Source organism: Miniopterus schreibersii (genome assembly GCF_964146895.1).
Source record: "Miniopterus schreibersii genome assembly, chromosome: 2".
In the NCBI taxonomy this organism is placed as follows: Eukaryota; Metazoa; Chordata; class Mammalia; order Chiroptera; family Miniopteridae; genus Miniopterus; species Miniopterus schreibersii.
In genome coordinates, this window is record NC_138102.1 from 168,853,108 (window position 1) to 168,867,985 (window position 14,878).

General features: G+C 45.2%; 1 protein-coding gene across 1 annotated transcript in view; it reads left to right on the forward strand.

Moving 5' to 3' along the window:
• Nucleotides 1–14,878, forward strand: part of ANO2 (anoctamin 2) — a gene marked incomplete at its 5' end in the record, with an annotated part of 267,613 nt that overhangs the window by 214,142 nt on the left and 38,593 nt on the right. The window contains 3 exons of the mRNA XM_081127869.1: nt 9,126–9,237; nt 11,409–11,466; nt 11,607–11,707. Of these exons, the coding sequence (XP_080983995.1) occupies nt 9,126–9,237; nt 11,409–11,466; nt 11,607–11,707 (271 nt within the window). The remainder of the gene's footprint in view (nt 1–9,125; nt 9,238–11,408; nt 11,467–11,606; nt 11,708–14,878) is intronic.

Consider the following 14,878-nt stretch of genomic DNA (forward strand, 5'->3'; position numbering starts at 1 on the left):
TCCCTCCTTATGGCAGGTCCTGGGCTCTTCAAGGAAGGATGATCCTCTCCTTCAGAGTAAGCTCACTCAAGGGTCTACAGCTATCAGGGTCCCCTGCTTTCAGGGCACATAAACACCTCCTCCTCCATCTCTAGGCTGTCACTCCTCACAAAGACCCAGAACCAAAGATTCCCTTCTCTCCCTGGAAATCCACCCTAGGAGCATACAGCATGTCTTAAACTTTCAAAACACAGATCTCATGATACCTCATTTCACTTCTCTCTGAGGGAAGTGACCTTCAGTGACTCCAGGGGCCCTTGCCACCCCAAGTGATGACAAAGTGCTCACCCCTGACCTTCTAAGAAGGCTCTGTCAAGAATGCTTAGTTAACTTGCTAGCACCTTTCTCACTAAAGAGAGGAAGCAAATGTACACACTGATGTCTAATAGAGAGCTTGCCATACTCTAATAATAAAAGCAAATGTTTGAGACCTTATACTATGCTTGGTGCTTCCCATACTTTCTTTCACTCGGCCTTAACAACAATTGTTTCAAGAAGATGCCATTTTAGGAATTAAGATGGTGAGGCTCAGCAAAGTAAGTCACTTACCTCGGGACTCCGGGACAGAAAGGTCTTCTGACTTGCAGCCCAGGGTCTTCCTCTATCCTGTCATAGACTCGGTGATTGTACTGTAGGACACAGAAGACCAGAATCAGGAAGGACTTAGGAAATCACTAGTCCAACCTCTACACTGAGGCTGTGACTTTCCTGAGGTTCTGATTCCTCAAAGTTGTCCAGGTACTTTGAGGGATGACTGTCAATCATTCAATGCTCCACCACCCCCTTGGGTCATGACTCAGGGAGGACAAAAGCACAGAGGTCCAAGGACTCAGTGTGTCCAACTTTGAGCTCTTAATTTTTCTTCATCATTCTTTCCATCTCAGGAAATAGCACCACCAACCACTCTACTATTCCTATCAAAACCCAAGCATCATCCTGGATCTCTCTCTTTCTCTCTCTTTCTCCCTCTTTCTTTCTCGCTAATCCCTAGAATCAAGTCAATTACGTATCGACTCTTCTACCTTCAGGCCCTTTGATCACTTTGCACAAGTTCGTTCTGATATTGGTCATCTCCTACCTGGACAACTATACCCTTCTAGTTGTCTCTCTGCTTTCACTGCTGCCCCTCCCGATCTCCTACCACACATACATAGTTCATTTTCCCTCATCCTTTTAAAATGTAATATCACTACACCTCTCCCCTGAGCAAAACCCTAAGGTGACTTCCCACTGTGCTTCTAGTGAATCTGAAGTACTGCCTGTGGCCTGCAGAGCCCCCTTAACCAGCCCTGCCTTCCTCCCAGTTCCACTGCCTCTACTTTCTCCTTGCTTGGAATGCCCCGGTCATGTAGACCTATCTATTCCTGGTATATCCTTAGATCTCTCCTGTCCCCAGGCCTTTGCCCTTGCTGCTGCCACCCTCTGAGTCCCCCCCAGCTCCTCCATGCTGGCTCCTCCTATCCCCCAGGTCTCAGCTGAGAGGTCACCTCCTCGGAGGCCTCATCTGACCACTCTGACTAAAGCAATCTTCCTGTCAGCTTTTTCTTCTCCTCTTCATTTTCCTGAATGTTCCTTTAATACTCATTGCTCTCTGAAATGGTCTTATTTGTCCCCCTTCCTCTTCTAGACTCTGATCTCCACATGGCAGGGAGCTTATTGGTTTGACTCCCCACTGTATTCCCAGTGCCCAGTGCCTGGCATGTAATAGTCACTTAATAAATATTTGTTGAATAAAAAGATAATGATGGAAAAGGTAAACACATTTCCCCTGGGTTGTCTTTCCCTTGGAAGACATGACGCTGGACTGAGGATGGATTTACTCCCACTCACTGGGGACCTGGTTTCCAGACAAGTGTGTGCATTCGGGAGGTGACCCACTGGTTTCATGGCAGTGTCTGGGGCCATGAACTGGGCACATTACCTGTTCTCTCCCCGCTCCCGTAATTGCCATGGGGAGAAAAATCCTCATAGGACAGTTGTAACAGTCAAATGGGGAATCTGTATAAAGTGCTTGTGCAGTGCCTGGCATACAGTGGGCACTGGATATGGGGTTTTCATGATAGGTCCATGGCAGAATACACCTCCCTCCTTCCTTCCCTTTATCTCTCTCTCTCTCCCCCCTTCTCTTTCCTCTCCCTCCTCCCTCCCTTTCTCCCTCTTCCCTCTCCTGGTGCTTCCTTTCTATTTACTATCTTTTTTCCTTAAAATGAGATGCTTTTGGGGTGCTGTCACTTTGGGCTAAGCTCCCAGACAGCACAGTAGGTCTCAATCCCTATATCTGGGAGCAAGAGCCATCTCCCTGACTCAGAGGGAGGGATCCCTTGTGTTACAGGAGTATCCCAGGAACACCCATCCTTAATCTCCAGTTCTGGGGCTCTCAGCTCCCTTAGGCGATGCACTGGCTGCCTAATTAGCCAGCTGGCTGGCTTCTCCTAGGGTGATTCCCTCCCCGTGGCACAAACAAGGCAACAACATCACCCAGGAGGCTGAGACACCCCCCCCCCCACACACACACACACCACAAATGAAGAGAAGGCAGATGGTTGGGCTGTCAGAAAACATTGCTGTTTGCAAAAGCTTGCTCTGCCCTGGGGGAGAGGCAGGGTGAGGAGCAGGCGCCTTTGCTTTCTGACTCAGCCGCACAGGCTCAGGCCCTCCGTCTTTCTGCCCAGCGCAGTGCCAGGGCTGGGATTACTTGAAATACACACTTGGAAGTATCATTTTGTCTTGTTGCCATCACCATGTATCTACCGGCTGGGTTGTTGGGGCTATCAGTTAAGAGGACCTGCTTTCCCAAAGTTCACGTTCTGCAGCTGGCATCCTCTTGCTGGCCATTCTGCCTCTGGAGGATTAGAATGGCACTCTGGAGACTAAGTTCTTAGTTGGCCCCCTGGGGCTAACTAGGGTTTCCATACTAATTATTTTTCAAAGCAGTTTACAGCTGGGTCATTTGTAGCCATATTTTTTCATGACACAGCACCCCAGAGGTTTAATACTTAAGAGAAAGTGGGGTGGGAAAGGCTCTGCACAGGAATTCTATCTGATTGTCCTTCCTGGTACTAAACAGAGTCTGCTCTCTGATGGAAATCTGTTTCCACAGATCGGGAGCGGGCGAAACCCTCAGATGGCCTCTTATCAACCTGGGTGGCTTTCTGGGGGCCATGGGATTGCAGGGGCATATGAAGGATGGAGCGGGGCTGCCCTCTGCCTACTCACACTCTCTCCATGTTGACTCTCCTCTTTTACATTCCTGGAGCAGTTGAAATTCAAAGGCACCGTATTTGGAGTCTTATGAAGCACAAGGCTGGGCCGTTTTCTCATGGGGCTCAGATTCAGACCACTTTCCAGGTTTGGGTCTTGTGAGGGGATCTTGCTCAGTGGCCTGAGGTCACCCTACTTGTCCTGAAGACATCATCCTACCCTAGTGGACTATGCGAAAATTGTTCCATTTCTTCAGTCACATTATCTCTATCATAGGCATGTGAGATACTGAAAGATTCCCAAATTTAACTGGAGCTCCAGGGCTTTGAAGCTCCCCTGTACCCCCAATTCTCTCCTTCCCTTGAGGTGTTCCCTGAGGGCCTCCTTTCTCAGCAAAACACACAACATGGTCACAGAGCTTCTCTGCAGTGGGGGCACCCAGCTGATTTAGTGGCCTATCAAGTGGATTTGGATTGTTTATTGGAAATGCCCATTATTTATGATGGCTCATGGCCTTACAAACACAGGCAAAGGCTGTTTTAAAAATAAAACTAATAAATAATATCTAGGCCCATGATTTATCAGTATGGAGGAAGGGAGTCATTCATTCCAGTTGGAGCAAAGAGCTCAGAAAGAACCCGATTCTCTTTCCAGAGACCTTGGAGGAAATTCCTGCAGGGGATGGGAGATCTGAGCACCAAGAGTTCAAAGGGGATTATAAAAGAAAATCAAAGACACGTGCCTCTCCGTACCTCCTCCTCAATCACCTCCTAGCTGCACTTACTAGTTCTCCAAGCTTTCAGCTCCTCAGACCTGATTCCTTATTTTTGGGTGACATTGGTTTTAATTTTCTTATCCACAAAACATTTAAAAGTGAGGGAGGAGGTGGAAGAGGGTAGAGGGGGAGTAAATGACGACGGACGGAGACTTGACTTGGGGTGGTGAGTGCACAATACAGAGTACAGATGATGTGTTGTGGAATTGTGCACATGAAACTTGTATAATTTTGTTAACCAGGGTCACCCCAATAAATTTAATATAAAGGGGAAAAATTAAAATTAATAATAAAATAAGTGAGAGACAAGATTGGAGATGAGATGCAGTTTGAATTTGCTGCCCAGGCACACTGGGTAGAGGCTTATATTCCTACTGAAAAGTTTTCCCTCTCAGTTCCTCCCTTCTCCCCTCTCTCCCTCCCTGCCTCCCTCGATCCCTCCCTCCTTCCTTCTTTTCTTCCTTTCCCTCCTCTCCCCTCTGCCTCATTCCTCTCTTTCTGCTCCTTTCTCTTTGTCTCTCTCCTCTCTCTGTCTCCATCTCCTTTCTCTCTCTTCCCAATCTCGCCTTTGTAGCTGAGCTACAATAGGGCACCATGGGCCATCTCTATTCATGCCCCAGTGCCCATCTTGAAGCAGGACTCAGTCCGTGGGCACATCTCTCCCCCAAGAACAAATCCAGAATTCTTCAAGCACTGGTAAGCAAAGCAGGTTTTAATGAATCTTCACTAAAGATTCTGTGGAGAGGCAAATGAGGGCTCATACTACAAGTCACACAGTGGAAGTTAATGAAAATTTCCACTGGGCATCTCCACAACCTCCACCCCCCAGCCTGTTACTTACATTTCTTCTTTGGTCACAGCCCCTTCATCTCCCTCTCTGCCCTTCCCCCTCCCACTGCACTGGCTCTAGGCTTTCCTGGGTCCTGCATCTAACTCCAGCACCCCCATCTGGTATCTTATGTAGTAAAAGGCAACTCTCTTTTGACTGCCCCTCTCTTGTGTCTTCATATCTATTATCTTGCTCAGCAGACAAAGGTCCCTCCTTAGGTTTTCACTGTTCCAAATAATGTTTCCCCTGTGTCACTCATTTGTTCAATAAGTGTGCACAGTAGAGTATATCTGGTGACAGCTGTGACTGTGCTCATTGTAAAAAAGCCATCTAAACTGTCCATGGTGGGGGTGGGGTGGGGCAGGATCAGAAAGTTATAGGGTTCACAGCCACATGGAGGTTCAGTTATGAGATCTTAAAACTAACAGTGATCTTAGAAATTGATGGTAGGCATTTCCACCTGGGCCTCAGAATTGTTTCCTTCAGTCAGGGAGACTACGAGTCAGGCTGAAAATGTGGACATGGGTCGTGGGCCCAGGGAGGACCTGATCAGCATCAATCAACAGGGAGGCACTGAACTCTTTAAGCAGGATTTGTAACAGGTAGGGCAAGGCCTAAGAGATCTGAGGGACTTTGCTAACATATATGAACTAACTGAAGTAGCAGTGTTAACTGCCAATGGTAAGAACAAATCTTTAACCAAATGCTCACTGGGTGAGGCCGTGCAGCATTGCCAGGACTTTTACCTCATGGGGTTGTGCGTGTGTTTGTCCAGGCGCGGCAGGAAGGAGAGAACCACAGTGCCGTCTGCTGGCTGAGGGCTCTCACGGTAGACTTCTCCAGCCCCCTCTTTTACAGAACTGTGGCAATGTCTCTAGCTTCCCTAGCAGGCCAGGCTATTTTCAAACCTGCCTACAGGACCTCAGGATGCTTGGGTTGTGGTTCTTTGGGGGTGGGGACAGGAGTTGTATTGATTCAACTTTCCTAGCTGTGTGCCAGCAGGGTCACCTACCAGCCATGCTCAGCATCGACTGGTAGAAAGCAGTCAGAAGTCAATATGGAAATGATGCCCAGAACCTCAAGGGGCTAGACATGTGCACTAACATCTGGCGACAGACAGCCCAACTGTGCTGTTTAAAGCAGGGCTGTTGGACCTGTTTGACCACGATGACGATGGCGATGATGATGATGATGATGACGACAATAAGAGCTATCATTTATTGAGGTCTACCTTGTGCCAAGCACTAGGCTGAGTGCTTTATAAACATTCCCATCATGTCTTCAGGGCAACCCTGTGAGACAGGTGTAATTTCCTTTTTATATAATTTTGCTCATCTAATTACATTCTGCATTTGAACTCAAATATGTCTGATGCTAAGATCTACACCTATAGCCATCTCTGTAGCCAAACAAAACAAGAAAAAAATCCATCCCCGTAACACACAGCTCAGCCACAGATACGATGACGGTGTGCTCTTAGACTCAGCAAGGCCGGCCAGGGCCTCGAGGACTGTTCGCTAACATAAATGAACTAAAGTGGGCCTCAGGATAAAGGGGAGCTTGGAGATTGAATCAGTTTTCCATGTTGCTGGGTTTACAGGAGTGACACTGTTTCTCAGGGCTCAGGGGGACTAAGACAAGCAACTAACTCTCATTTCCTTAGGCCCTTTCAGCCTGAGGGAGAAATCAAGGCGGAATCACACTTGTGATAATGCACTATGGGGTCTCTAAACTTTCCCATTCCTTTTTTTTTAAAAAAATTCTCACCTGAGGATATTTTTTCCATTGCTTTTCAGAGAGAGTGGAAGGGGAGAGATATTGAGAGACAGAGAGAGAGAGAAATATCAATGTGAGAGGGACACATTGATTGGTTGCCTCCCTCGCATGCCCAGACTGGGGCCGGGGATCAAGCCTGCAACTAAAGTATATTCTGTTGGCTAGAATCGAACCTGAGACCCTTCAGTCCATGGGCCAACGCTCTAACCACTGAGCCAAACGGACTAGGGCTCAACTTTTCCATTCTTAAGTCCCCTCCTGGGCCATGGGTCTTCAGGGGCTCATGTATGCCTGTGACAGTCTCCTTAGCAGAGGATCATGCTTGGACCACTGCTGATGCTGTAGGGTGTCATCTTCTAATACACTAGATGGTGTTCTAGGTTTGCATGTAAATGAGGGGCTCACCATGCCGTGTGGGAAAGCAGACTTGGGAATGTAGCACTCTTCTCCCTAGGGTCCCCTGCTATGATAAGAAGGGAGATGATACCATGTTGCTCACAGAGTAAACATGGAAGAGACTTGTCAGTTTGCAAAAAGCTTTCAACAGAGACCTTGCTAAATGCAGCTCTTTGAAGGAGGCGATGAAGTCTTCACTCACCCTGGCATGGTGCCTGGCACACAGCTGCTCCTCAATGGATGGGAACTGAGCAGTGACAAATGGTTTTTGGTGCATAATGTCAGACGAGGGGTGGAGGGGGTGAGGAGGTGAAAGAGAACGTGCGATACAATCATTAATCAATCAAAGATCCTGATTTCAAAGTGTGGGGGTAGTAAAAACTATCTTTGAGGGCAGGCAGATCTGGGTTCAAATTTTAACTCTGTCACTTACTGGATGCGTGATCTTGAGCAAGGCTCTAACCTCTCTGGGCCTCAGTTCCCTTCATCCAAAAAAGTGGAACATAGTATCTCCCTCACATGGATGGGGGGATGAAATGAGTAGCAAACGCATGCACCCATGTGCAATGTCCCCTGCAGAGCAGCTTGCCACCCTGGAGGTCACTGCAGTTCTCTGTCTGTGGATGTTCTCTGGTTGTGGGGCATGCTTACCCCATGCATGGGGCAAGCTGGAAATGCCAGGGAGTCAAGTCCAGCAGCAACCCGAACCAGTGAGAGACTCACTCTTGCTTGCTCACCCTTCAGTGTGATGATTCTTAATTGTGCTTCACACAGTCTCTTAGAAGGTCCCTAGTGGAACTGAGTCCTAGTTGTCTGTGGCATTAACCTGTTCATGAACACATCCATGTTGACTTCCTTCCCCTGGCCGTCTTACCACCCTATGCCCTCATCAAGCTTCCTGGGGCACCTCCCAAACAAACGACTTCCTCCCAAATCCTTGACTTAGAGGGTAATCCAAACTAAGACACAGACAATCAATGAAAGCTACTATTACTGTAATTTTTCATAGGGCCTGGATGTAGTGAATTAATACAGAGAAATATAAAATACTGTAGAAGAAAACGAAGGAAGATTACTACCAGCTGAAGACATCTGGGAAGGTTTGGGAAAGGAGATTATGGGTAACATTTGATCTGGATGTTAAAAGATGAGAGGGATTTGTATATGAGGAGATGGTCAGAGAAGGGCACTTCAGCGGAAAGAACAGGGTTTTGTGTCTACTTCTCTAATGATTCCTACAAAAGCCATGTGTGAGTCAGGTGGGCAGACAAGTCAGGAAGGTCCACACACTTTTCTCATCTGGACACCGAACTCCCTGGCATTTTGACCCTGTGCTCAGCACACTTTCAGGCCATACTCATCAGTGCACATGATAAGGGTTGGCACTTTCTTTCTGCCCCTGAAGTATGGCCCTGCAATCTCTTTTCTTTGTCAATCTATTTGTCATGGCCTGTGGAGAACCCACTAAGCACTCTGCATAGCTGCCCACTGGCGCATCCATGGGCCTCGAGCCTTCTGAAGGCACCAGTGAGGTTTCTGCTCAGTGTTCCTCAGGGTCCTTTTGGGAACATCAGCTGTATCCTCTGCTTGGTCCTGATAGAACATATGGGCACTATGACCCCCAAGTTTGAGACATTAGGCTGTGTTTGTTTCACTTATCTTATCTGCTGATCCTTCATCATTTGAGTGAGTGGACTCAAGATGTCTCAGCCTATCCAGAGGACATACAGTTGAGGCCTTCCCACTAGAAATGGACAGGAGAAAGAGGAACGATGCCCTGGTGCTCAAGATAGGTCTTTGCTGCCTCTTTACTCTAGTTCAGTGTTGGATAAGCCTTTTTTTGTCAGGGACTTTTGTTCAAGTAAAATCTTATAGAAGTGGTCATTATACAGGCAAAGGCTGAATTCCCTTGGTGAGTCAAGGTGGCCAGAGGAAGTTTAGCTTGCCCAGATCCCTCTGCAAGGAACGCAATGTGGAACCATTGCTTGAGTGGATAAAAAGAGGGAAGTGCCAGAGAGCTGGATCTCTTGTTTTATATTCTAAAGGGGTCAAAACTCAGAGAGATGAGAAATCTCTCTCTGTCTTATCAGCTTTTCTCTTCTCTTTCAGAGGTTCCAAAAACAGAACAAACTTTTGAAGAACGCCTGATACTGAAAGCTTTCTTGCTAAAGTTTGTCAATGCCTACTCGCCCATCTTCTATGTGGCCTTTTTCAAGGGGAGGTGAGTGTGTTGGTATCATATACAGAAGAGAAATTGGTCACTAAGTCTGGGTCCTCCACTGGAGTAAGCCCGTCACCATTGTCAGCTCACATCCTCAGCCCCATTCTTCATTTCTACCCTCACCTGGCTGTTCAGAAAGCAGTGGCATTAACACTAAACCATTCTGTATTAGCATCTTCAAATTCTGATAAATAGGGAAACTCTCTAGGGGTTTGGCTCTGCTCCCTTAGAAGAATTTGTGTTGCTTAACTTTGAGGATGAGGCAGGAGAGAATTCCATGCCTAGACAGTGGCTCTTAGGTTTTGCCATGCAATTCTCATGCTAACTACCCAGAGTTGGTACAGACTTCACAGACTAAGGGCAGTCTTCCACAACACTCTCCTCACTTCAGACACCAGCTGTAAACTAAGGGGTTCCCAGGCCACTCATGATTTAGACTAATCCCTACAGCTCCTAACTCCTCAAGAAAAAATTATATAACTCAAGAATGTGCTGTATTTACAATTACAGTTTTATTATAGCAAAGGGATACAAACGCAAACCAGCATTTGAGAGAGGCACAGAGGTGAGGTCTAGGTGGGTCCTAAACAAAACTTCCATGTGCTCAGGACATGTGAGCTTCCTGGCACATTGATGTGTACCAACAATCAGGAAGCTCTTCCAAGTTTCAGGGTTCAGAGTTTTTATTGGGGCTCCATTACGTAGGTCTGATTGATTGAATCATTGGCCATGTGATTGAACTCAATCTCCAGTCCCCCTCACCTCCCCTGAGGTCAGGCTGCTTTTACCTGGCTCAAAGCCCCAGTCCTCTGATCACATTGTTGGCCCTTCTGGCATGGTCTGCTTCATCCTGAGTGATCTCATTAGCATAAATTTAAGTATAGTCCCAAGAGCGCACCAAAAATAACAAAGACACTCCCATCAGGAAATTCCAGGGATTTAGAGGCTCCTTCCAGGAACCGGCAACAAAGGCCAGTCCAATTCTTCATTATATAATAGGTCTGGATGTAAAATCACTTCTGATAAATGTGTTTGTGGTCAGATCAATTGGCTACCTACAAGGAGATTTCCCAGTAAGCATCAACTGTGTCAGGAAAGCTTCCCTAGAACTAGATGCTTATCAAACAGACATTGATAGCAAGAACTGTCATCATCTACATTTGATAATTTCTTATAAATGTGTTTATGGCCCAAACCACAACCCCTTCCCAGGACCTCTGTCTTTGACTCTTATGAAATTATAGTAGCAGAGAAACTGTTCATATTAATGAGTATGTACTTCATTGGTGTTTTCTATCTAGATTTAATATCAGTAACAAATGGCATACATATGATATCCTAGGCAATAAATAAATAAGGTCCTGACTTTAGATTAACTTGTGGTATATTGAAAGAGTAGTCTTGGCAACAGCACATTATAATCTGTAAGAAGTACTGTAATAAGAGGTACAAAGATGAACGGAGACAAGGAGGCATCACAGAGAAGCAAAGGTTTAAGCTGAGTCTTAAATAGATGCGTAGGGTTTTAACAGGTGAACCCAGGAATTTCAAATAAGTAGGATTCTTCTGATTACCTCTAGTTCCATGACTGGCTTTACCTCGGTGTTTCTCCCACCTGCCCAGTCTTCTTATCCCCCAATTAAATTGATGTTACTTTGAAGGGGAATGAGGCAGGCTTCTTCTATTCCTTTGATTGGTTTCGGTAAGAAGTCTAGATTCTTCTTTCTGTTCCCAGGAATCTCCACTTAAGGTTGAGTCCGTCTCACCCTTCATTTCCTGGGAAATCAGAAGTGCTCACTGAGGAGTTGCAGTCAGAACTCAGTTCTTGAAACTAGTTGAGAGAAGATGCACACACGATACACTTAGAGGTAATCCAAACTTTGTTGTGTTTAAGCTCAGAAGTTATCACACACACACACGCACGCAGTCCCTCCGTGTGACCTTTCCAGTCCCACACTAGCCTCACTCCCTATTTTCTGAGGTGAACCCTAGGCATTATAGATAATTGTTAGCTGAACACAGGATATAAACTGTCCCCGGGTAATTTATCACCTGCCTTGGCCAGTACTTTCAAGAAGGACACTGGGCAGTGGCTGTGCTCTGGAGGCACGCCCCCAAACAGCCCTGACTCTCTCTATTTCCCTAACTTTTCCCACAATTCTCATTTTCAGGTTTGTGGGCAGACCTGGAAGCTATGTCTATGTCTTCAATGGTTACCGCATGGAAGAGGTAAGTATAGCCTGTCGCTGGAGTCTCTTCCCTCCCCCAGCTCCATCCTGATCCCCATCACACCACAGCTGAATCCACACCTTTGCTCCTCTGAGCTCACTGGGTCTAACCACCCCTTCCTTTGTCTTTCTGCTCTGCAGTGTGCTCCCGGGGGCTGCCTCATGGAGCTCTGTATTCAGCTCAGCATCATCATGTTGGGGAAGCAGCTGATCCAGAACAACGTCTTTGAGATTGGAGTTCCGTACGTAATGAATGCTTCTCATCTCTCTCCTTGCTGCCAGGGACTTCACTTCTTGACTCACATGACTCAGATATTAAAAGACAAGAATTGTATACCAAAGAGTCCACACTCACAAATACTGCAGTCTGAACTTAACTAGCTGTATTCCTCAGCTCAGGCTGCTATAACAAATAACACAGACCGGGTGGCTTAAACAACACATATATTTCTCACAGTTCTCTTGAAGAAGTCTGCCACCATCGTGTGTAACAAGATGGTCTGCAACTATTTTGTTTAAAGAAACAATTTCTCTTGGGTGTGGATATCTTTTCTAAACAAACTACAGACTGACTCAGGCTTATCAAAATCACCTCCTGACCTAGGTGGTGCTACAGATGGAGAAAGTAAGGTTCATAGTGATAGCAGCTCCCTGATCAAAGTCTTGGGGCGTGTCAGGGTCATGGCAAGGACAAGAGCCCAGACTCTCTAAATCTATTGAAAGATTGGCGAGTCCCAGGTTGCTTGGGCTGAATAGAACCATTAGAGGATATAATTTAACTCCTTTCTCCATGGGAAACTACATCCAAGTCACCTGTCTCCATGGGAAGGAGGGAGCTGTAACTGTCTGAAAGGTTTCCAGAGAAAACTATTCTTTGGTCTTCCTCAGAAACACATTTACAGAGCTAAAGTTATAATGGAGAAAATGTAGTTTACCAGGAAAGAAAACCCGTTTTAGTGAGAGCTCTACTTCAAGGAATGAGAATCTTCAACATTCCCTCTTAAAACTTTGTCATCCCAGTCCTCAGAACAGATCCCAGCATCATCCACCATTAATTAGGCTGAATGCTTAGAATGGTTTTCTGTCCCCACACTGGGACAACCTCAGGTGGCCCTCAGGCACATGCTTCTCTTGGAGGAGGGTTGGTGAAAGCATTAACTAGTGCCTGGGCATCTTGTTCTACCTCCCTGCTTAAGCTAGCCTCTAGGCATCAGTCAGGAAATCATCAATCTTGAGAAACTGAACCCTCTGAAGCTGTGCCCTGTTTTCTAGCTTTCTGATTGAGAGCCACTCAGTGATAGCCAACAAGCAAAGCTGGTGAAACACATGGTTGCTGTTCTCTAAGAGTTTACCATCTAAGAGAGACCACAGTTGTTATGGACAAATACCCAGAAAATATGCAGACCAAAAAAAGATGTACCAAAGCCACATCTAGCCCCTGGGAAGCTATGAAACCAGCCCCTCCACCACTGCTACAAAGGAAAGTCTACATTCCCCTTCAACATCTGGGGAAGACATCTGCCCTTCCAGTACATTGTTGTTCTGTTCTGGATGGAATTGTATATAGCTTATGGGCATGAGACACCCATTTTTCATTTCTGGACATCTGGTCTACCATTTAGCCCTTTCACTCTGTACCCAGCATCCTTTGATAGAGTGTAAGGGAGGCAAGAACTCAGGCATATGTTTGGGCAGTGTGTTGGCTTGTTCCCCACCCATCAACTCCATCAGCTCCATAACAGATGAAACTAACACACGCCTGTTTGCCTTGAAGGCTACATTTTCTAGTTTATACTTGACGTATGTTTAATTTGCCACAGTTAATTGATGGTAACTGCATAGTAACTCATAAAGCTGTGGGCAAGTCACTTCTCTAAGCCTCACTGTCCTCATCTCATGATGAAAATGACGACATTATAATCATCTCGAAGGTGCTCTCATTTCAGCTCTGACATTCTGTGAACCTCTCCTCTAGTCAATAAAGCTAGTCACTGCTGATTCCAAACACAAATTCCTGTTTCAAAATATTTTTTCTCATTTCAGTTTCTAGTCTGCTAAAGAACACACCCAACATAATTATGTAGTTAAATTCAGGGATGTAGAACAAAAAGTTCTTCCACCAAACCCTAAGTATTCTATCTCCAAAGCTCTTTATAATTCTACGGGTTGTATTTTGAGTTTGGTCACATGAAATCACTATGATTATGATTTGTGGATCTTCCACTTTCTACTCAGAACCTACTCTCAATAAATTAGACCCACCTAATCCAGCGTTCAGCAACTGGCAATATCCTTATGTGTGATGCAGTTGAAATAAGTGAGAACATAAAAAGGAGTATTTTATAGTCCAAAGAAAAATGACAGTTGAGCCTGACAGTGAAGAAGGAGCAGTGTAAATTATAAAAATTAGACCCATGGTCTTTAGCTCTTTGGTGGAGGCAGCACAATATACTCATTATGTGACACTGGAAAAGTTATTCTACAAAGACTTTTATCCAACATGTTTATGTGAAAATACAGCTTGGATATATGCTCAACTATCTAGAAAATGAAAAATATGGGACATCTGAGAAAGGAAGAACCATTCTTGGGGGTTCCAGGTGGCCAAGGTGTTGTTGAGTGTTATTGGCTTGTATGTTTACATGAGATGCTCTGTAAGTGTCCCTAGTTCAGGGAGGAGACTGAAAAGAGCAACTCAGAAACACAATGTTCCTCTACTATTCTTGGGCCCAGGGGCTTTTGGTTCAAAAGGTAGCTCTTATGTACCTTCAGAGCCTGCCTCAAAGTTTTTCCCCCAGGAGATAAATATTAATCCTAGAGACCAGACTTGATTTTTTTAATTAAGATTCAAGTCTGAGGAGTTAGGTAGGTGATCATACTAGATAATATTCGGGGTAAAAAATATAAGATTATACAGTTGTAAGATTGACTGTCTGTAGTATTCATTGTCTACTTCTGAGAACAATTTTCTAACATTCTTCCAAAGAAAATTTTAAAATGTGAAAGACTATCTCATTGACTTTTATTGTAGGTCAGGCAGTTTGATATAATTTATCTCTCTCCTTGAGGGTTCAACATTCTCATTAGATTCTGTGTGTGTGTTGCAAAAAGTACCACAACTACAATTTTGATGGCTTTGAGAATCTTATGATCCAGTAGGTTTCTTGAATTAGAACATTGTTTCCCAGTCTTCAGTCATTTGGGAACCAACTTTTAAATTTTTTCCTCACATGGACATGAATAGCTATTTGCATAGTAATTTCATTTAAACCAATTCATTTCTTACTTAAATTCGTAACATTTCTGAAGGTAGAAAACGAACACTACCACTTACCACAAATAGCAAATAACAGTAGAAAGAAATACGATAAAACTAGAGCATTATTAACCAATGACATTAGCCTAAGGCTGCA